Source organism: Azolla caroliniana, unplaced genomic scaffold (assembly GCF_043228905.1).
Source record: "Azolla caroliniana isolate FFs.n. ecotype wild unplaced genomic scaffold, voAzoCaro1.0.p SCAF_13, whole genome shotgun sequence".
Classification (NCBI taxonomy): Eukaryota; Viridiplantae; Streptophyta; class Polypodiopsida; order Salviniales; family Salviniaceae; genus Azolla; species Azolla caroliniana.
The window spans coordinates 321918-344304 of record NW_028230448.1 but is presented as its reverse complement, the minus strand read 5'-3'; the positions used below and the strand labels follow the sequence as shown (position 1 = coordinate 344304).

The 22387-nt window shown below is 42.4% G+C and overlaps 1 protein-coding gene and 1 long non-coding RNA gene across 2 annotated transcripts; one reads left to right on the top strand and one right to left on the bottom strand.

Annotated features, from left to right (window-relative positions):
• The first annotated feature begins 970 nt into the window (after positions 1 to 970).
• LOC147855895 (uncharacterized) lies at positions 971 to 1326 on the top strand. The gene is made up of 3 exons (XR_015530687.1): positions 971 to 1004; positions 1084 to 1161; positions 1234 to 1326. It is a non-coding gene; the product is annotated as an uncharacterized LOC147855895 (long non-coding RNA).
• A 14595-nt stretch (positions 1327 to 15921) lies between these two features.
• Positions 15922 to 17711, bottom strand: LOC147855894 (sesquiterpene synthase Agr1-like). Its single transcript, XM_087329567.1, has one exon. It carries the CDS (start codon positions 17499 to 17501, stop codon positions 16254 to 16256), a length of 1248 nt encoding a protein of 415 aa, XP_087185693.1. The 5' UTR covers positions 17502 to 17711; the 3' UTR covers positions 15922 to 16253.
• Between the last annotated feature and the right edge of the window lie 4676 nt (positions 17712 to 22387).

The following is a 22387-nucleotide window of genomic DNA, read 5'->3' as shown; positions in this document are numbered from 1 at the left end:
ACTAAGTGAGTAGTATATTGTGCATGATTAGTACTACTTGTGTAAATTGGGAACTAAGTGAGCATTACATTGTTCGGGATTAGTACTCCTTGTGTAATTTGGTAACTAAGTGAGTAGTATATTGTGCATGATTAGTACTACTTGTGTAAATTGGGAACTAAGTGAGCATTACATTGTTCGGGATTAGTACTCCTTGTGTAATTTGGTAACTAAGTGAGTAGTATATTGTGCATGATTAGTACTACTTGTGTAAATTGGGAACTAAGTGAGCAATACATTGTTCGGGATTAGTACTAGTTCAGTGATTTAGGAAATAAGTGAGTAGTACATTGTTCAAGATTAGTACTACTTAATAATTTGACTAAGTCAGTGGTACATTTTTCGGGATTAGTACTTGTGTAATTTGGTAACTAAGTGAGTAGTATATTGTGCATGATTAGTATTACTTGTGTATATTGTGCATGATTAGTACTAATCGTGTAAATTGGGAACTAAGTGAGCAGTACAGTGTTCCTTATTAGTACTAGTTCAGTAATTTAGGAACTATGTGAGTAGTACATTGTTCATGATTGGTACATTGTGTAAAATGGGAAGCAGCTCTTGTGACCTACATTATATATTTTAGATGATGGTACTAACATTCAAGGTTTTTTTGTTTCTTGCAATGAATGTTGTAGTGTCAAGCAACTCCACGCCAGGGAAGGTAATGGAACAACCAGCCCCTGTGCCTAAACCCTCAATATCTGCTGCACATTCCAAGGTTCAGGGACCATCATTACCAATAACCTATGATTTTTATGCTGAGGATGAATGTATGAGAAGGGCCATTGGAGTAGTGGAACATATGCTTCTACAAACAAATTCCCCAAGCTCCGGTCAACATCAAGAAATAGAGCCCACTAAGAAGAGAAATGCAGCTTCTTTACAAATAGAGCCCAGTAAGAAGATAAATGCTGCAAAAATGTTGTATGGAAACGGCAAGAAAGGCAAAGTTGAATGCAATGGTGAGTCATATAAGTTCTCACCTGTCTGGAGCATTGTCAACCTAATCCATTGTCTAATACCATGTACTTGTGTTACTAGTTGATGATGAAATGATATTTGGTGACGGAGATACGAGTCCAAAACCTGATCATGAAGACGAATTTATCACACTCCCAGGTACACGTCAAAAGCCAGACTTTGAAAACAATGATTTAGCTCATAACAACCCTATTTTTGTTGTTATTATAGATCATAACAACACTGTTGAGCACCTAGATGTTGTGGAGAAGATGACCGAGCCCACCACTTGCAATGGGGTATCTACGGCTGTACAGTATGACGATGTAACATTAGGTAAAAATGTGGCCCTAAACCCTATGTTCATTGTTTGCAAACTTTTGAGTATGTGAGTTGATACCAATATTCTTTGGAATCCCATTAATTAGGTTTACAAGAGCAGTCTGATTCCCAACTGCAATCAAATGAATCGGGAACTTCATGCAGCACAAGTGCAGAGTCAGATTCCCATCAGAGTCAGAATCAAATTAACCTTTGCAAGGAGGCAGACTCTGGAAGCACATCTTCCACACATGAGGATTGTGAGAAAAACGAAGCATTCATATGTGAAGAGCAGCTGGCATGTACAAACAACACTATGTCTAAAGAAGCCTATGAGTGTGGAAAGAATATGGCAAGTACTGAAGAGAAGAGTGATTGTACTGATAATGTGGCAAGTGCTGAAGAGAAGACTGATTGTACTGATAATGTGCTAGTACTGTCTAAAGATTCCCATGAGGATCATGGAAAGAACATTGCTAGTAATGAAGAGGAGCTTGATTGTACTGAGAATGTGCTAGTAGTGTCTTGTGAAGCCCATGAGGATCGTGGAAAGAACATCACTTTCCCTGAAGATAAACCTGATTGTATAGAATCCCATGAGGAGTGTAGAGCGAACAATGTTACTAATGAAGGTGGGCCTGATTGTACTCAGAGCGAACAACGTTGTCTTAAGAATGAGGTGACATCCACCGTACAAGAGGAGTTGACCATGACTACTGCCACGGTCCACATACAGGAGTCTAATAAGAACGAGTGTATAGGCATCGGTGATGATGATAGGGCAATAAAGATCGCTAGGAGTACAAGCATTCAGGAGATGAGTGATAATTTGTCTATCGACAACACCTTTGTGGATTTGTGTACAAGCATTGCAGTTGCAGAAAACATAGTTGATCTCTCAAGCTTGCCACCAGTACAAGGTGCCCGTGCATCCACGCCTGTCTCTGATGCCTCTGATGATGAAGTGCCACTTAGTCAGCTCATACCTAAAGGCTTTAAGATAAAGAAGAATGTAAAATCACAAAAATCTGGCACCAACAACAAGCGCATTACAAGATCGGCCAAGTTACCCTCTAGTGCCTGATTGTCTTTCAATTGTACTTGAACTTTAGTTGTTAGTGATGTCTGAAATTGAACTATTTGGATACCAAAATACTGTTTCAATTGCCAATGTAAAAAATCCAGTTTTAGAATCTGAAATAGTTATACCAGTGTGAAATCAAGTTCATGTTTAAGGATTGCTTCTGTATTTTGCCCGTCAACATATATATCAAAAACAATGGGAATATACTTTTTGATCTAAGTATTCTTATTTTACAACGTTTTGTTTCTTTTTTGAGATCATCTCCTAATCCTCGCAAAGTCTTTCAGTCTATTGTAGATAAAATGCTTGAAAGTCTTCTTAGCTTGCTAGGAAAATTTAGGTTTTCAGGTGTTGATGATGAGAAACAGAAAATATCGAGTGTTATTGAAGATATACTGAAGTATAGACTGTTTCATCAATCCCATTTGGAGGGTAACCAGAATGTGTGCAAATTGTTGAAGCAATGTGGGCCATATTTTGATGATATCATCCCAAAGGATGAACCATCCACTAACAGTAGTAAGGAAACACTTACCTTTTTGAGCTATCACAAATTATTGTTTCAGAAGTTGGATTATTTTGTTAAGGAAAGGAAGGTCTGTACTTTAAAATCCATAGCCTAGATATTCAGGACTTATATACAAGAAGTTAAAACTCAGATGGCTTCACAAGACATATCATGAAACAAAAAAGGATTCTGAGAGAATAATTTTCATTGTTGTCTTCACAGAATTCATCGCCCCCTTTGAAGAATGAAGTTACAGTAGAAAATCTTACAATATTAAAGTCTTTAATGAATTCAACTAACAATCTTCTCTTGGTAGCAAAAGAAGAGCAGATTTATGTGCCAACAGAGGACACACCAACTCTTATACAATATTTTTACTCATTTTAACATGGCTTTGCAAAACTCCTATGCTCAAAAAACATCAGGAAACATGAGCAATATCGGCAATGAAGAAATCCAAGTCCTGTTGACAACAACTAATATATTATGAAAGATAAGTACAAGTGGTTGAGAGGCATAAACACTTTGGAAGAAAGACGAAATATATCAATTCATTTGTCAATCATCAAAATTAATAGTGAACTCCAAGTGGATGTTTTTCAGTTTTCTGGTACAATGTATTGATAGGGTGACTTTCAAGCATTAAATAGAGAGACCTCCCCTAATATGTGCTCATGAACCTCTTGGGGGACCTTGTAGACAGTGTTGTATCCCTTAACCTTGTGCTTTGCTTGAGTCATATTGAATTTGATCGCAAGAATGGCATCAACGTAGATTATTGCGATGGGTGCTTCTTTTAGTAATGCATATGTGTTCTTGCACTGCGGCAACTTTGCATAATAGTTTTCATACACGACAGACTCACCAACGTTGAAATTGTTGCCCCAACCATCCCTCACCACTTCTTTCAATAATGTCTTTCCTTGCTTGCACACCACAATGTAGTAGTCTTCTAAATCTTCATTCTGAGGATATTTGAGCACTGCAAAATGATCTCCAACTTCCAATAAAACTGCCAAGTCTTGATTTTGGTTGTAGTATACAATATAGTTTGAATGCACATCCTCTTCAATATCATCTTGTCGTTCAGGCTCAAGCTTCTGCAGCTTCTAGGGCTCCACGATTGATAGGTTGATGCATTTATCCCAAGCTTCATCTAGACACATGGAACAAAAGCATGATAAACTACGGAGTAACAATTGGGTTGTGTCCTTGTGGCTAAACCCTAACACACAATGGGTGTTGTGTGTGCCTTTCACGGTTTTACAACCATATGATTTAGTTCTATCGACCTCATCAGCGCGAACTTCAACAAACAATCTGTTCTTACCATCATTTGACATCTTCCATGTTAGCCACTGCACAACATCATGTGCATTTTGTAACTTAGCGCCATTATTATCCAATTGCTCACTTGTAAGGGCACATTTGATCACAGCCCCCGCACCATCATGCTCTCCTTTTCTATGTCCAGACCCGAAGTAATTCCATTGCATACGAATATTGAATAAGGAGAAATACTTGCTTTGGTATCTCAGGTTTCCAACAAAATTAGTACTATGTTGTCAATTGAGAGTACTACACTTCCATTAATACTGATTTAGTACAAATACAAAACAAAGCATAGCACAACGTATCCATTGAGAACACTCTACACTTATTAAAAGATAAATAGTACTATGTTGTCGACCAACAGTACCTGGCATCCACTTAATACTAACTTAGTATGGATATAGCACAAAGTATAGTACAATGAGTTCATGGAAAGCACTCTACATGTATTAACAGATAAATAGTACAAAATGTTCAATATTGGATAGTACAATACAATGTGTCCACGGAGAACACAACCCTCCTTAGAAGATCATTAGTACTACAAGACATGTACTTTACATCCCCCAATAAACATTGATTTAGTATAGATACAACACATAGTACAATACAGTGTGTTCATGGAGAACGTTGAACATTGATTAATAGATAATCAATACCACACAGTGTGTTTAAAAGATGAGTACAAGATGAGTACAATACTATGAGTACAACATGACTAAATACTGATTTAGTACAATTCTCTTAAGGACGGACAATACTATGAGTACAAGATGAGTACTTTACATCCTTTTGTAAACACAACATAGTACAGAACCAAAACACAACATAGTACAATGTGTCTATGGAGAACCCTTCACATGGATTAAAACATAATTAGTACAATTCTCTTAAGGACGGACAATACTCTAAGTACAAGATGAGTACTTTACATCCTTCTATACACACAACATAGTACAGATACAACACACAACATAGTACAATGTGTCTATGGAGAACACTTCACATGGATAAAAAGATAATTAGTACAATTCTCTTAAGGACGGACAATACTATGAGTACAAGATGAGTACTTTACATCCTTCTGTAAATACAACATAGTACAGATACAACACACAACATAGTACAATGTGTCTATGGAGAACACTTCACATGGATAAAAAGATAATTAGTACAATTCTCTTAAGGACGGACAATACTATGAGTACAAGATGAGTACTTTACATCCTTCTATAAACACAACATAGTACAATGTGTCTATGGAGAACACTTCACATGGATTAAAAGTTACTTAGTACAACATAATACAAACAAAATTAGTATGCATGCATCCATTCACAAGTGCAAGATTCGAATAGTTACAAACATAATTAGTATGCATCCACTAACACAAGAATTACTTCCTTACACATTGCATGATAAGTACTAAACATATGGATTAAAAATTACCTAGCGATAAAGTAGAACGATCGTGCCGCCTTAAACTACGAGGCAGCACCATCAGACCAAACCCAATGACGGTTAAAGGTTAACCCTAGAGAAAATAAATTTGCATGGTGAAGCTTAAAACAATGTTGAACAAATAGTGTATCATGCTTTTTATCATCTGAAATGTAAAATATTGATTTCTTATGTAACTCACCGTCTTGCCTCCAATAGCAAATATGTACAAGTATTGTACATTGATCATTGTACCAATGCATTGATTGAACCTCATTTTGAACTTTAAATGTATAGTTTACTGCAAAATCAATAACGGATACGATGACACCCGTTGGTAAGTTATTAATACATTCCTTGAACTGTGAATTTTGCCAATAACTCCGGAAGTTATGTGGAATAAACTCCCCAAGTTGTTTCTTAAATTCTGAGACAAGGGTAGCAGCACATGTCTCCTTATATACTTCCTTGATACGCTTAGTTACAACTCCCTTGCCAATATTTTCAGTCACATACTCCAAATATTTCCATTTCACGATATGACTATTTCCCATATCAAGCTCCTACCTACAAAATAATGGTAGCGGACAAACCTTACATGTTCTTAATAGACATGTACAACGATGCCACTCACATGATGGTTCTTTTTCACAAACACAAGACCTCTATAGCTCAGAAACGGATGCATAAGTCATGTTTTGTGCATTACACCTATTATTCTCCCCATTTGGTCTACAAATCTCACAAGTGCAGACACATAATTCCCCGTGTATACCCTTAGAATCAGTACGCATTGCATTCACTGCTAGCCTTAACATGTCCATCTTCACATGGTACACACAACAACATGTATTCCTCTCATTTAATTTTCTAACATAAAATGGTTTCAAACCTTGGAACTTGCAGAATCCAACAGTCAAGCTCGGATGTTGGTCTTTAAAGTTCATGTACAATTCAGCCTACATCAACCAATATATATAGCAAACATTAATATACACTTGGTCAAAACACAAAGTTATGGAATGTGAATTGATATAAAAAAATGGAATACCTCTGTCATCTCCAAGAAGTGTCTAGGGTGAATCTGGTACTTACCCTGACTTATTCGTTGTCTACACACGTCCTTCTTATTTGGTGAGACACGCGTATTTTTGGCCCAAAATGAATCCACTTTCTCAATAATCTCTTGAGATAAGGCATCACATCGTCGTCTACGTCCCGACCCGAGCCACTTGAATTTGCTTGAGTGTATATTTCGGCGATGTTTCCTCAAGTTCCTTCTTTGAATACCCAGGGCTAAGGCAACTTTAGTATCACTATATTTTTTTTCTCTCACACCGTTCACAACCATGTGTAGGGTTGCCCTCTTTGCAGCAAGTTTGTCTAAGCTCTCTACACCTTTCACTAAGTCTAGGGATGACTTCATAGACTCCACAATCTCTTCTGAAACACATTGGTCCCTAAATTTTATTCTCTCCATGTCTTCATTCAAACTTTGATGGTGTAACACTCTACAGATAATATCCCTACGATCCTCTTCACTAAATCTCTTCGTTATTTCTACCAAATAACGGACTATGTGAAGAACCACTCGTCTCTTAGTCCTTTCAGATATGCATGAGTTACTTGACAACTCACTCTCGTTAGGAACCCCCATTCGGTCACTAGATTTATCCACAAAAATTAAGTGTCTTGCGAAAGTAGTTAATGTTATATAGACTCAACCAAGAAAACACAATCAAATGTTTTTAAATGTGGCCTGTAAAGTGAGAAATATTTTGTTTCAAACATTAGAATTACATATCAAATATGACAAATGTCAATTCTAAAAATTTAGTACTGAAATATGAAGAAATGAAACATTTTAGTACTGAAAATAAAAAAATGGATGGAAGGAACCTCCAATGGTGGAGGGAGCGTTGGATATGCCGCCTCGATTTGGTGGAAGGAACCTCCAATGGTGGAGGGAGCGTGGATATATAGACTCAACCAAGAAAACACAATCAAATGTTTTTAAATGTGGCCTGCAAAGTGAGAAATATTTTGTTTCAAACATTAGAATTACATATCAAATATGACAAATGTCAATTCTAAAAATTTAGTACTGAAATATGAAGAAATGAAACATTTTAGTACTGAAAATAAAAAAATGGATGGAAGGAACCTGCAATGGTGGAGGGAGCGTTGGATATGCCGCCTCGATTTGGTGGAAGGAACCTCCAATGGTGGAGGGAGCGTTGGATATGCTGCCTCGATTTGGTGGAAGGAGCCTCGATTTGGTGGAAGGAACCTCCAATGCCGCCTCGATTTGGTGGAAAAAGCCCCAAATCACCACGACATCAACTGCAATCGGTGGAAGTAAGAAAGTCGTTGTCGAAGAAGTGACTATTGGCTGCTACCTAAACCCTCAGAACAATCTCTATACCTCAACCTAAACCTAACAAAAACGGAAACCCTAAAAAAATCAGAAATCCTCAACTCAAACTCTCCAACCAGACATGGATGTCTGAGATTTAGATTGAAGGAAAATCAGAAACGTGACATGGATGTCTATGATGAAAAGCTCAAAGGGATAGAGGAAGAGCAGTATGAGGGGAAGCGCCAAAACGACGTGAGGGGAAGCGCCAAAATCGACGTGAGGGGAAAATAGCCCCCAAAATGGAAGAACATCTCCTCATGTGTTCCCCCCACTCCTTCTACAGTAAATGACACTTGTACTACAGTCACCCCACTCTCCAAAATCGATTTTCTTTTTCTCTAATTTTTTTCTGAATTATTCAGTACTAAAAGTATTGAAAGTACTGACAATTTTTGTGGCAAAAAACAGTACTTTTCTGGTACACCGTAGCGTGCTTCGACCCAATACCTAGTATGTTTACATCTGCCATCCTATTCCTAGTTATGTACAATGTATCAATTCGCACACACTCGTGCAAAGGCGGGTTCACGCCTTTAATTCTTTGATTCTTCTTAGGGATAGGTTTCTTCGTGACATCCACCCTCACCAAACCGCACGTCCACTGGTACGTGCCAGATTGTCTATCTGTCGGAGAAGACCGGCCCGTGATCATTCTTCATCCTCCGAGTCACCGTCCGTGCCAGTCCAGTCATTACCATCATTTGCGCTTGCCGAGTCCGGTCCATCGGCATGTCGTTTCTTGAACACCTTTATCCACTTACCGGCCACTGGTACCGCTATCCGCGCTCCGTCGAGCTCCGCCAGATGATACGTGACATTGTTGTTCGTGCTCGTCACGGTGTAGGGCCCAAACCATCTTTTCCCAAACTTATGTGTTGCCTTGTGTTGATTGTCGAGGCTTTTGTCGTAGACCAGCACCCAATCGCCTTCTTTGATCATCTTTGGCCGTAGTCGATGTGTTCGGTCGAACTTGTCTTTGTTCCTTTCCCCCGCCGTACGCAACTTCACCTTTGCCCATTCCACGTCCTCCGGTCTTCGCTCGAGCTACCGAATCCGCGCCGCCAACAGCTCTTCCCAACTCATCTCACCCCTCCAATCTATCGCCACCCATGAGGAGATCGTTCGTTCTACTGGCATGATCAGCTTTTGCCCGTACATCAGTTCTGTTGGCATGAACCCGGTTACCGAACTGTGCGTAGTCCGGTCCGCCCACAATGCGTAAGGGAGGAGCCGCGGCCAATTCCCAACCCGTCCTTCACATGCTCTTACTAGTGCCTTCACAATTGGCCCGTGCCCGCGCTCTACCTTCCCGTTCGCCTCTGGATTGTACGCCGTAGTGAGAGAGAGCTTGACTCCCAACCGATCGAATAACTCCTCAGCTTCTTGCGCATCCAGTTCTCCCCGGTCCACCACGATCTTCCCCACAGACCCATACCAGCATACTATTTCTTCAATCAGGAACTGGCAGACTACCCCAGTCGTCTTGTTTTGTAGTGCGTGACCCTCCACCTGGTTCGTCAAATCCTCCCGCGCCAACACCAGGTACCGCATCTACCCTACTCCTATTGGCATCGTTACTAAGTCCACCATCCACTTGAAATGGACGGTTGGTGGGTAGGTCGGGTGTAGCTCATCCCGATGCCAGATTGAGGAGTGCATCTGGCAGCTTTCGCACGTTGTCACGAATTGGTGCACATCCCGGTACAACCCCAGCCACCAATACTACTTCGTCAGCTTCTCGAAAGTGGCCCAAGTGCCACGGTGTTTGGCCCAAGGACTCTCGTGGTACACCATTAACAACTCGTCCTGCTCGTCCCTTCTCGCCAATACGCGGAGTGGAACACCGCCTCGCTTCTTTGGGAGCTATACTTCCGTCCCACAGGAAGAATCGGTATGCTTTCTTCCGGATCCGGTTAGCCTCCTCTCTAGTCCATGCCGCGTCCGGCGTCATTGTCCTCAGGAACTTCCCGATCTGGAGCCACTCCCCGTCATACTCACTCTCGTTGAACTCATTAAGCGCTGGAGTGCTCCCTGCCCCTTGTCGCTACACGAGCCAACTCAAAGAAGTCTACAACGACTTCTTCGTCCTCCGAAACCGTGTCGTTCTCGTCATTGAACGGCGCTCTAGAAATCATATCGGCCATGGTGTTTTCCTTTCTGGAGATGTGTCGTATCGCCGGATCCAAGGACTTAATGTACGCGATCCACCTGAGCATTGCCAAATCCGGAGTCGCGCATCCGGAGACCATACCGAGGATTAGCAGGCAGTCTATTTCGATGATTACTTCTATCCCAATCAAGTAGTCTTTATCGGCCTTGACCACAGTTCGCGCTTAACTTGGGCGTATCCTCGCTGTCGCTCATTGAGAACCCTAAACCGCGTGCCGCTTTCGTCCTCCTGATTGATCACCCATCCTATCTTGGTCGGGCTTGTATCTACGGTTACGTAGATTGGGACCTCCTTGCCGTAAACCACTTTTCGAAGAGCTAGTGTCGTAGTAAGCACCCCCTTCAGTCTCCGGATCGACTCCGTATGATCCTTGCCCCATTCGAATTTACGCCCCTTCTTCAGCAGCCCGTAGAGTGGTTCCACCACGTGTGCGTAGTGCGGAATCCAAATGTGATAGAACGCACACACCCCCAAGAACCTTCAGACCTCCGTAACCGACCTGCAATCATCCTTCATCGCAGAGATGGCCTCCACCTTCACGGGAGACGATTTCCGGCCGTAAGGCCCGCACAAGTGCCCGACTACTAGGATCTCCGAATGCCTGAAAGCGGACTTCTCTTCGGAGAGGGTGAACCCCGCGCTCTCAAGTCTCTGTAGCACCTTCTCGCAGTCGTTGATGTGGTCCGCGACGAATTTCCAGCATCCGTCTGGCCTGACCTATTCGTCCTTATCCCCCACCGGACATCCCTTGATCAGGATGTTGTCCAAGAATGGCATGGTGATGTCTAGGATGCAGTCCCTCAGCACCTTGTTCATCGCACTCACCATGTGCGCCACCGAGTTGGTCCCTCCCTGCGGCAGGGTACACATCCAGACTAGGCCGCGAGGAGTCCGCATCGTCGTGATATCCCTACTCTCTATGGCTAGCTGGAACTGGTCATACCCCAAATGTAGATCACCGACTGAATAGATTGACCTTCCGGCGAAGGCTTCTGCAAACTCATCAACGGTCGGCCCGATATCTGCATTTTGAATGGTCACTTTATTGACCAGTTGCAAGTCCTGAGTGAAGCGCAACGTGCCATTCTTCTTTGGCACCGTAAACCACCAGTTTGAATATGGGGCACTCAATGGCTCAAGGATGCCCATTTCCACCTTCTGCTTCAGTAGATCCATAAGCTATGGGCACCGATATCGGTTTGAGATTCCACGGCACATGTGGTACCGTGAAGATCATCATTGGTTCCACGACCTTCGGGTCCACGCACCCGATCTCCCCCGACGCAAACGTGAAGGCCTTCCCGTGCCTTCCGAGCATTCCCCGAAACCTTTCCTCCTCCGTTGGCAGTAGGAGGATACCCCCACCAACCTTGAGCTCCCGTAGCATTGTGTTGGTGAACCGGTGTCCTATGCCATCCGGATCCCATAGACTTGGGTCCGATGTGACCCCTTTCATCCATAACCTGCTGCCCTCCGGCAAGGGTGCCACGACTAGCCTAACCTTCCGGTCCATAGTCTTGTACGTTGTATCCACGCAGGCTGTCTGATCCGACCTGACCCTTTTCCCGAAGTCGGAAATGACTTCGTACATTCCCACCGAGTTAACCGGAATCATCCAGTCTTCACTGAGGCATTCTTCGATCACCCTCCCGATTTCCCCAAGGGTGTCGTCGAAAGAGACCGCCTCCATGGTGCCACTTATTTCCTCATCGGGATCGAGGACTCCGCATGTCCTAAGTCATTCCTCTATCCGCCTCCTCTCCCGGCCAGCGATGCCGGCTATCATACAACCTCCGTTATTGGAAAACCAAAACTTCCTACCTATGGTACAGGTGTGGGGTTTCCCCGGGGTGTCCGGACAACCGCGGCCCCACGCCTCGATAGCCATCTATAAAAATCCCCTCGGCTATCACCCCCGAGGATCTCGTGGTTACGCTCATGATTCGGCCTTACTGTCAGGAATTGGATGGAGTGTCATCCATCTTGGCTTCTTACACGCGCGTATGCCGACCCATTATCAAGCACCTTTCTTTCCATCCGTGCCGCCATAATGTACGGTTCGCCGAGTATCACCAAGTGCGAGGACGTCTCCTGCACGAAGAAATGTTGATCTACCTCGACGTCCCCAATCTTCACACGTACATTCAGGCACGCCCCGTGCAACTCCTCTGTGGTGTGCAATGCCGCTCGTATCTTCCAACTGTGCTTGGTGTTGATTGGCCACTTCCCTTTCCTGTAGAAGTCCATGGACATCAGGTTTATCTCTGAACCATGGTCTATCACGCAATCACCAGCTCCTGCACGTCCTTGATCCGGACAGGGGTTTCCGTGGTGGCCTTGGTCCAGTGTAACTTCGAGTAGTGGCTCTCTACCAACTCGCCTTCTAGGGCCGCATCCTCCGGGTGCACCGTCTGCACCTCCATCGGCTTCTCCAGTTCCAACTCTGTAGAGAGCCACTTGCGCTTCACTAGATCTATGATGGAATCGTGGAATTCCTTCTTCAGGATCCCAAGCACTTCCTGCAAAGACAGCTCGACCTTGCTGTCGAGGATCCGTTCTTCTAGAACCTTCCGTAGGTCTATCGTCCTTTCAATCTCGGTGCTTAGCTGGTAACTGGCCCACTTCGTTTTGTCAGGTGCGCCTAGGTTACTGCCATCGTCTTGCTTCTGCCTGAACTGGGTCTCGTACCACTGTGAGGGCCCGGCACCTCTAGCCTTTCCAGTGCACTTGTCTTCTACCAGAACCTCATAGTACTGGCACGCGGCTTCTACGAGACCGGTCTTCTCCTCAACCACATCATCCCATTCAGTGACCTCCTAGACCCGCCGCTCTGCGTGACTCATTTCCTCCCCCTTCAGTCGTGCGCCGGAGAGGCCTTCTAGCACCGAGGGCCAGAAGCCAGAGTCCTTCGTTTTCTGGTCTTCGTCACCTCCCACCCGGATCCCAGTCGATGTTGAATAATGGACGACCTCCACATGGCGCGCCTCCACTTCTTCCATCAGCCGCTTCATCCCGTCACACCCGAAATTCGTCTCCACCTCTCTCTGAGTATCACCAGCGTGCACCCATCCGTTCCATAGGTACACCACATTACCCCTGAGGGCTTCGGCAAACTCCACGCAGTCTCGCCGGCTGTGCCCGACCGCGTCGCACCACATACACCGTTGTCCAGCCGGCGGCCTTCGGTCGCGTGGCTACCCTCCACTGTCTCTCCGGGCCTGCGCGATCTGCAGGTCGCACACCATGTGTGTCAGCTCCTCAAGAGCCGCTCCCCCGGATGGGCCCTTGACCGCTCTGGTCGATAGGCCAGTTTCAAGCCAATCCCGGGTTTCCTCCCTTCGTGCCGACAAAGGCTCGTTGAACTTCCTTGCCGGGGTGGGTCCCGTCGCCAATGACTTCTCGTTTACCCACTCTCTCTGTTTGTCGAAGTGGCTGCAGACCCCCTTGACAATGGCCCAATCGGTTGTCAGCCCATCATCCGTCTTCAGTAGGAGACCCACCTGGCCCCTATCTCGCACGTCCACAGATTTGACAAACAACAGGACACGGCTCGTGTCCAACACAGTCCTATCCAGCGTTGAGAGCTGCCATGCGAAGCGTTCTTCGAACTCCCGGAGGAGCGCCGAACGCATTCCTCCCCATTCCGGGGGTTTCCACCCACTCCATGAAGTCCCGCTTCAATAACCGAAGCACATCATCAAGCACGTACCTTTCGAGGAGCCGTGTTTCGAATTCTCCCCAAGTTCGGCATCCCGCCTACACCTCGAGCACCTCTGCGTGGATGCCCAATGTTGCCACCCGAGGGAACCCGAACAGACACCTATCCTCCGGAATGTCCCTCATCACCATCTCGGCTCAGTAGGCCACCAAGTAGCTCGTAGCGTCCTTCCTATCAAGCCAGCCTATCGTGCCGACAATTGCTTCAATGACCCTGTCGAGGGCGCTCATGCCCTCGCGAGCTTACTATCCGATCGATTGCCGCTGCCATGGCTTCAGCGAGCTCCGACCCCCTCATCTTCGACTCCTCAGCCGCCTGTTTCATGTCGGGTTCACCAAATATGTCATGTTGTTACGCTTTCGCGTGTGAAATAAGGCAGGACCACGGGGGCCCTAAACCAAGGAGCAAGAGAGATAAGAGGAAGTGAGAAGCACGCAAGTGCAAGGCCTACTAGGCCTGTCAGCAACCGGCAGCACTTCCCATGTGATTGAACCACCAACGCGTATGCCGACTTACTCAAGGAGCACACTCGAGAGAGGCGAAAGAAGACACTCCCAGAAACCCAGATAACACCGATAACACAGGTAGACGGAAACAAGAGATTCAATTATAATAACAGTGACAATTACAACGATGGCAACCCTGCGGAGAATGATGATAGAGGAAGAGAGAGCTCAGTTCCCAGTCCGACAACACCTCCTTTCTTCTCCCCAAAATGCGATATATCTTCTTCTTTTCCCCTTCCCTTTTATAGGTCGTCGAGGAGGCCGTTACATCAAAACATGCTAACTTTATTCTTTGTCCCTTCTGACAGAGATACACATTGATTTCCTAATTAGTAAATATCTAATACCTAGTATGTTTACATTAGTTTTCCTATTCCTAGTTATGTACAATGTATCAATTCGCGCATAGTCGTACAAAGGCGGGTTCACGCCTTTAATTCTTTGATTCTTCTTAGGGCCGGGTTTCTTCACGACAACGTTACCTAACCTCAAGTCTCGTAATTACGATGGCATACACCAAAGTGCGACCTAATGGTCAAGCCAAATGAGCCCTCGTTTCGTAGTAGGCCCACATGGCCCATCACATGGTTACGTCATTACGAATGCCTCTCGTAAGAATGATATTATGGTGGCATCATATCCATGTAACATGGGAGGGATGTTGGATATGTATGTCATAGGAGTGACCTCACATGAAGTGGATCAAGCCCTACGTTCTCAACATCATTGTGGCTATAGGCATTTCTTTACGTAATAAAATTGAAGTCACGAACGAGAATGTCAACAATAAAAAATTGTTGAAAAAAGGGACGGTGACAACGCCATTCTCACAAAAATGTGAGGATGGACACCAAGATCCTTTTCCCAACAAGGACAACATTCAATAGAAATCACGTAATATCAAATATACACATATGTTTACTTATCACGTATATACGATAAAATACGTATACACGTGACCACATATGCGTACATTAAACAAATGGTTACATCAAATAGCCAACATATGATGAAATCGAGACACGTAATCGAGGCATGTAGCCTCTACGCACATGAAACATCCAAAAATAAGGTTTAATCATAATACACAATTGAGGTATTGACCTCATATGCATACGACACCAAACGTATATCATTTACAACGAAATCAAGGTATTGACCTCATACACATACATAACATATGTATGTGAGCGTAATACGCAATTGAGGTATTAACCTCATGCGCATACAACACTAATCACATATTCAATATATGTCAAATGAGGTATTGACCTCATACACATATGTAAACATTTTATATAACCAATTAATTACCACTTCAACATCATTGAATATATATAAAAAAAAATTACATATTAACCATACACATGATTAAATTGAGAGAAGAAAGAATAGAAAAAAACAAGAAAGATTACTGAAGTTCCTTTGTTGATTACTGTTTGGAACAAGGTCGACCGCACGTTGATCGATCGCCATCCATCAAGAAGACAAAACCAACAAAAGAAACATTAAAACATAGGCTCTGATACCAACTATTAGAGACATGAACTAATGTGAGCATTAGATAAGGATAGAATATAGATAAATAGATAGAAAGGAGAGAGAGAAAGAAGGGTGTCGATCCACTTGACCACCCCCGAGCGAAGGGATCGAGACGGACTCGAGCCTCGATCGGCATCCCATACCACTGTCGTGGCGTCGAGTCATACCTAGTGCTAGCGCGCTCGCTACAAGAATACTACAGTATAGAATACTACGGTAAATTGTTGTTGTTGTTGTTGTTATTGACATATCGTTTGGAGATGCGGTGCCATCGCAAACTCCCCGACAGCCAGTCCGACACTCCCTCCACGTACCTCTCCACCATTGCTGCCTCCTCTGCCAACACCCCACCGTTGCCGCCACGTACAGACACTTGTATCTTCGCCATCAACCGCACGCACTCCTCGTTCAGCTCCCTCACCAACCCCAATGCTTGCGACATTGTCTGTTGCACCAACGCCTCTACAGCAGCAGGTGGTTGGTTGCTACAGGCACCTAGGTTGTGCCAAAGGAGGATTGGCACAAGGTTCATGAGGTCGCCGTCCGAGAGCTCCTTACGGAACGAGAACATGTCGTTGACGAACATTATGTGGGAGCAGGCGACGACCTTGAGCGCAGACAACAGCGGGTGCTCCATGATCTCATCCGGAAGATCCAATCCCAATGCGAATTCTAGCATCACGCTACACACATACCATCCACTGGAGTGGAGGCGTAGCTCCTTGTAGGTGCCCAAGTCAGGGATCATGCAGCTCTGCCGGAATGCCACCTGCCCCATGTTGGCGTTGAGGTACCGTTTGAACAAAGAAACAAACCGATATCGTTGCCTCGTCAACATCCCCAACTGCTGGATCTCCTCCCACCAATCGCGCGCCGACTCCCGTATCACCCAGATGGCCTTATCGTAATCACTATTGCCACCATACTCCACGCCTTTCTTAATGCCCACGATTTCTGTCTCATCGCCATCTCCTCCTACGGCCACCGTGTTCTTGTTGTCGGCGATGTGGAACACGCTCATGATGGCATCAACTGTCTCTTGGGAGGCTCCCATGTTGGCTCCCATGTGTGTTGGTTCATCCACGAAGTTATCGAACATGAAGAACCATAGTGTGAGCTTCACGACGGCAGGCATTCGATCGCTCCGTCCGCCTGGCCCCGTCATGGTGGCCAGCAAGTGGAAGTCCGAGCCTATCAATTTGTCGCAGCTGATGTTAATGATGTCACCACCAAAGTGGAAGCGGGCCCATTCCGCGGTGAAGGTCTTGAGCTTCTCGCACTCGGGATGATTCCTCCACTGGAAGGGGCAACCAATCACGCCGTCGCGCATTAGCAGCTCCGGCAAGGTTTGGCTCACTTTGGCAAGCACGTGAGGGGTGAGGTCATACTTGAAGTGAGTGAGCCGATGTTGGTCATCAAAGGAGTAATCTTGAGCGAGAAACATGTTATCCATTGTCATCAATACGAAGATTATAGCAAGTAATTGAATTTGACGTATACTAGACTAAGTGATTGATGGATGAATCCGATTTATGATGCCTTGCCTTTAAATTAAGTATGTAAATATACACACACATGTATAAATACACACCTATGCCTTGGCCCTTCTCAGGTGCAAAATTTTATCACTCATGGAAGGATTTTGTTTTGAAATAAAAAAACGTTAACACGATATTTATTTTATTATCTTTGTAAGGTAGTATGTTGATTTTTGTATCATTATATAGAACTTTTCATTTTAATCATTTGTATCTCAAATGACATGTTAGTTTTTGCAATCTTATGTCATATGACATACATCTTTAAAAAACGCTTGTAAAAAACTTTAATACTAACCCATCAAATTTAGACCCTCATTATGATGCATCGCCTTTAAATTAGTCCACACATGATGTTTGGAATGATTTGTTGTCCTAATAATACCAAAAGAGACAAATGCTTCTCTTTTGTGCTGAATTCACAAATCTTCTCATTTAATATATGCACATTCTATTTGTGCAAGGCCGATAGAAGCTGTGTTATGAAAAAGGGGATGTTTAAATATTTTTTTTGGATAAAGCATTTCACAACCACACCATTATAATGCACGTGATTTTGCAAACATGTTTCAGTCTAAAAATGTCACATTATCTTTACATATATCGCGAGAAAGTAAGAGAACAATATAATTATACATCAATATGTAGTAGAGATTTTTATGAAGAGGCGTAGACGTGGAATCTCCACAAGCCTTTACTATGTAAAAGTACTTCAATGAGTCTTTTTCTATATAAAAGGGTTTAGCATTTATTACCAAGCATCTGAACTTGTTGGGGGCTTAAAGAAGATGAATTCAAGTCATTGCTCTTTGGTTGTCACCAAAAGCTTCTTCTGCCGGCGGACAATACTTCAACTCAAGGCGCCATTGATATTGAACGTTGGGGAGGCCTCGTTGGCACCACATAGTTTCAATCCACACAACAAAGCATGTCTGCCTTATATGGTTTCTTTTGTCTTCTTTATGACTAGAGGCCATTGTAAAAGGCCATCAAAATCGAGGAATTATTAAATTACTATATAAATACACACATATGCCTAGCCTTTAAATTACTTTATAAGTTTAACAATCATTCGTTGCCTTTAAATTGCCTATGGAAACGTCATTTTGCAAGATGTTTGCAATTATTTGTGTTTAAATTGCGTACACAAACGTTGCTTAATAATGCTTCTCGTTTTTGCACTCATTTAATATCACATAGTATTTGTACTCAATCACTCATGATGTTTCTTTCTCACCACTCCTCTCCCTAGTGCACATGGATAGTTATGGTCTGCTTCACACATGCACACAAACAAACAAATCTAGTTGTGTATGTATGTATGGTTACTTAACCCTAATTGTAGATATATATGTGTTGGGAAAATGTGTTTGTATGTTTGCTCCCTTCTATTCATGTTGATTTTTGTGCATGCTTGTATCTATTTGCATTTCTTTCTATGTATATTTAATAATTTAGCTCTTGAATGTTGATCCAAAATGTACTTAGATGGGAGAGTAAAGTAGCTCGATGTCACGCTTCTAAGTCCCCTAAAAATTATACATGTCAAATGACATGCTCAAATTCTATTTTCCATGTCATATATATTATATATATGCCACATATTTTCATATAAATATATGTATGTATAATAATATATTATATGTTTTTTTTGGTAACATATTTAAAATAATATCATATAAATTTTAATGATAGCAAGGCCTAAAGTTGACGTATTAGTATTAAAGCTTTTTGAGCTTTAAGGAACATACAATGGCTAAGTATTCAATTTGCATGATCTTTTGTTTGATGTTTATTGTATCCACTTTGCAAGAATAGATTATGATTATTGATACATATCTTGTTTGTGCTTTAGATTAAAAACGTTAACATGAGAGTTGAAACAAGAGCTGGGCTGAATCGCGTACAACTGCCATTATAGAAAGCAGACTTGCAGATGTGGGACACAAAGGTCCCTCGCCCAACACACCCTCTACAAGATCTACACTCCCTTCTCCACCCTTACCACTTGTTGCAGCTGACCTACAATTGGTGGTCCTAAGCATTAATTTACACACATGTATAAATTATTGTATAAGATTATGATTCCTTACCTTTAATTTACACACATGCATAATTTCTTTATTTATTTTTCTAAAAATCACATGTATAAATTATTGTATTAGTTTATGAATCATATCAGGGCAAAAATTTGACATGTGTCATGCCTGTCAAAGGCCATTTTCCCCATAAAAAATATACATGTAATAAAAGTGTCTATGACATATAAAGTTTGTTTTGTATTGAAAAAACGTTAACAAGATATTTATTTTATATATTTCATTATCTTTGTGAGGTAGTATGTTGATTTTTGTATCTTTATGTAGTTTTACGGTAATGAAATGTAAAACAACATAACATTATATAGAACTTTTCATTTTTAAAATTTGTAGCTCAAATGACATGTTAGTTTTTGCAATCTTTAAAAAATGTTTGTAAAAAACTTTAATACTAACCCATCAAATTTAGACCCTCATTATGATGCATCGCCTTTAAATTAGTCCACACATGATGTTTGGAATGATTTGTTGTCCTAATAATACCAAAAGAGACAAATGCTTCTCTTTTGTGTTGAATTCACAAATCTTCTCATTTAATATATGCACATTCTATTTGTGCAAGGCCGATAGAAGCTGTGTTATGAAAAAGGGGATGTTTAAATATTTTTTTTGGATAAAGCATTTCACAACCACACCATTATAATGCACGTGATTTTGCAAACATGTTTCAGTCTAAAAATGTCACATTATCTTTACATATATCGCGAGAAAGTAAGAGAACAATATAATTATACATCAATATGTAGTAGAGATTTTTATGAAGAGGCGTAGACGTGGAATCTCCACAAGCCTTTACTATGTAAAAGTACTTCAATGAGTCTTTTTCTATATAAAAGGGTTTAGCATTTATTACCAAGCATCTGAACTTGTTGGGGGCTTAAAGAAGATGAATTCAAGTCCTTGCTCTTTGGTCATCACCAAAAGCTTCTTCTGCCGGCGAACAATACTTCAACTCAAGGCGCCATTGCTGTTGAACATTGGGGAGGCCTCGTTGGCACCACATAGTTTCAATCCACACAACAAAGCATGTCTGCCTTATATGGTTTCTTTTGTCTTCTTTATGACTAGAGGCCATTGTAAAAAGTCATCAAAATCGAGGAATTATTAAATTACTATATAAATACACACATATGCCTAGCCTTTAAATTACTTTATAAGTTTAATAATCATTGGTTGCTTTTAAATTGCCTATGCAAACGTCATTTTGCAAGATGTTTGCAATTATTTGTGTTTAAATTGCGTACACAAACGTCGCTTAATAATGCTTCTCGTTTTTGCACTCATTTAATATCACATAGTATTTGTACTCAATCACTCATGATGTTTCTTTCTCACCACTCCTCTCGCTAGTGCACATGGATAGTTATGGTCTGCTTCACACACGCACACAAACAAACAAATCTAGTTGTGTATGTATGTATGGTTACTTAACCCTAAGTGTAGATATATATGTGTTGGGAAAATGTGTTTGTATGTTTGCTCCCTTCTATTCATGGTGATTTTTGTGCATGCTTGTATCTATTTGCATTTCTTTTTGTCTATGTTTAATAATTTAGCTCTTGAATGTTGATCCAAAATGTACTTAGATGGGAGAGTAAAGGAGCTCGATGTCACGCTTCTAAGTAGGGTCTACGGTAGGAGAAGAACGATAGATGTGTTAGGAAAAGGGGGATGTTTTCAAAAATAAAATTGGATAAGAAAATGCACAACAACTTTACAATGCATGTGGTTTAGCTACACATTTCAATCTGAAAATATCACATGAACTTTCCATACATCGCGAGAAAGTAAGTCAACAATATTAAAATGTAATGCAGATTTTTATGGAGAGGTCTGGACATGGAATCTTTACAAGTCTGGGATTTGAACTCTACATGAGGAGGTATGACGTGGTTGATGAAAGAATCCAAGGGGAGAAATGTTGAGGCTATTGCTTACTTGGCATTGGTTGGGATCCGAATAGGGAAAGAGGGTTAGTGTGACCAAGATGGGAATGAAGAAGAATTATGACCATCCCTCCTCAAGAGTTCCACAAAGAGGAAATTCCTGAAGGAGGTGGTTGAATGAGTTACACGGAAGGTCCAAGAAGCAACCAGATCAATAGATGCAATGCCAATATGTTCTCTCTTCATTTTGGCTCTAGCAGACAATGAAAAATGAAGATAGAAGGGAAACTTATCCTTTGAGCTTAAACTTCGAGATTGAGCAAACAATAGAATTAAAGTGGTGTCATGAAATTATGCGTGTGCACGTGAAACATGAGTAGGTCGACTGGGGACTCGAACTAAGTAGGATGACTGCACATAACTTTTGTCTGCTAGCAGGAGTGACCGGCGGATCCGAAATTCTACTAGCACTAGATTAACCTTGCGACGGACAAAATCGGATTCATCTGACCAATAAATTTTGCGACTTGGCTGAGACCGATTGTCGACGTGGCGAAGAAAAACGAGAAAATCCGAGTTTGCATTGCCTATAGGAAACTAAACGCTATGATGATAACCGACGCATTTCCCTTACCATTCACGGATGGCGTACTTGACGTAGTAGCCGGACACGAGATGTATACTTTTTTAGACGGCTTCAGTGGCTATAATAAGATTTGCACGATTAGGAGAAGACAATGTTCGTAACAGACTGGGCATATTCGTAGCAATAGTGATGATGTTTAGGCTTAAAACGGCACCGACAACACTCCAACGCATCAT

Excerpts from the sequence above, each read along its gene's own strand:
- LOC147855894 (XM_087329567.1), bottom strand. The coding sequence starts at position 17,501 with ATGACAATGGATAACATGTTTCTCGCTCAAGATTACTCCTTTGATGAC.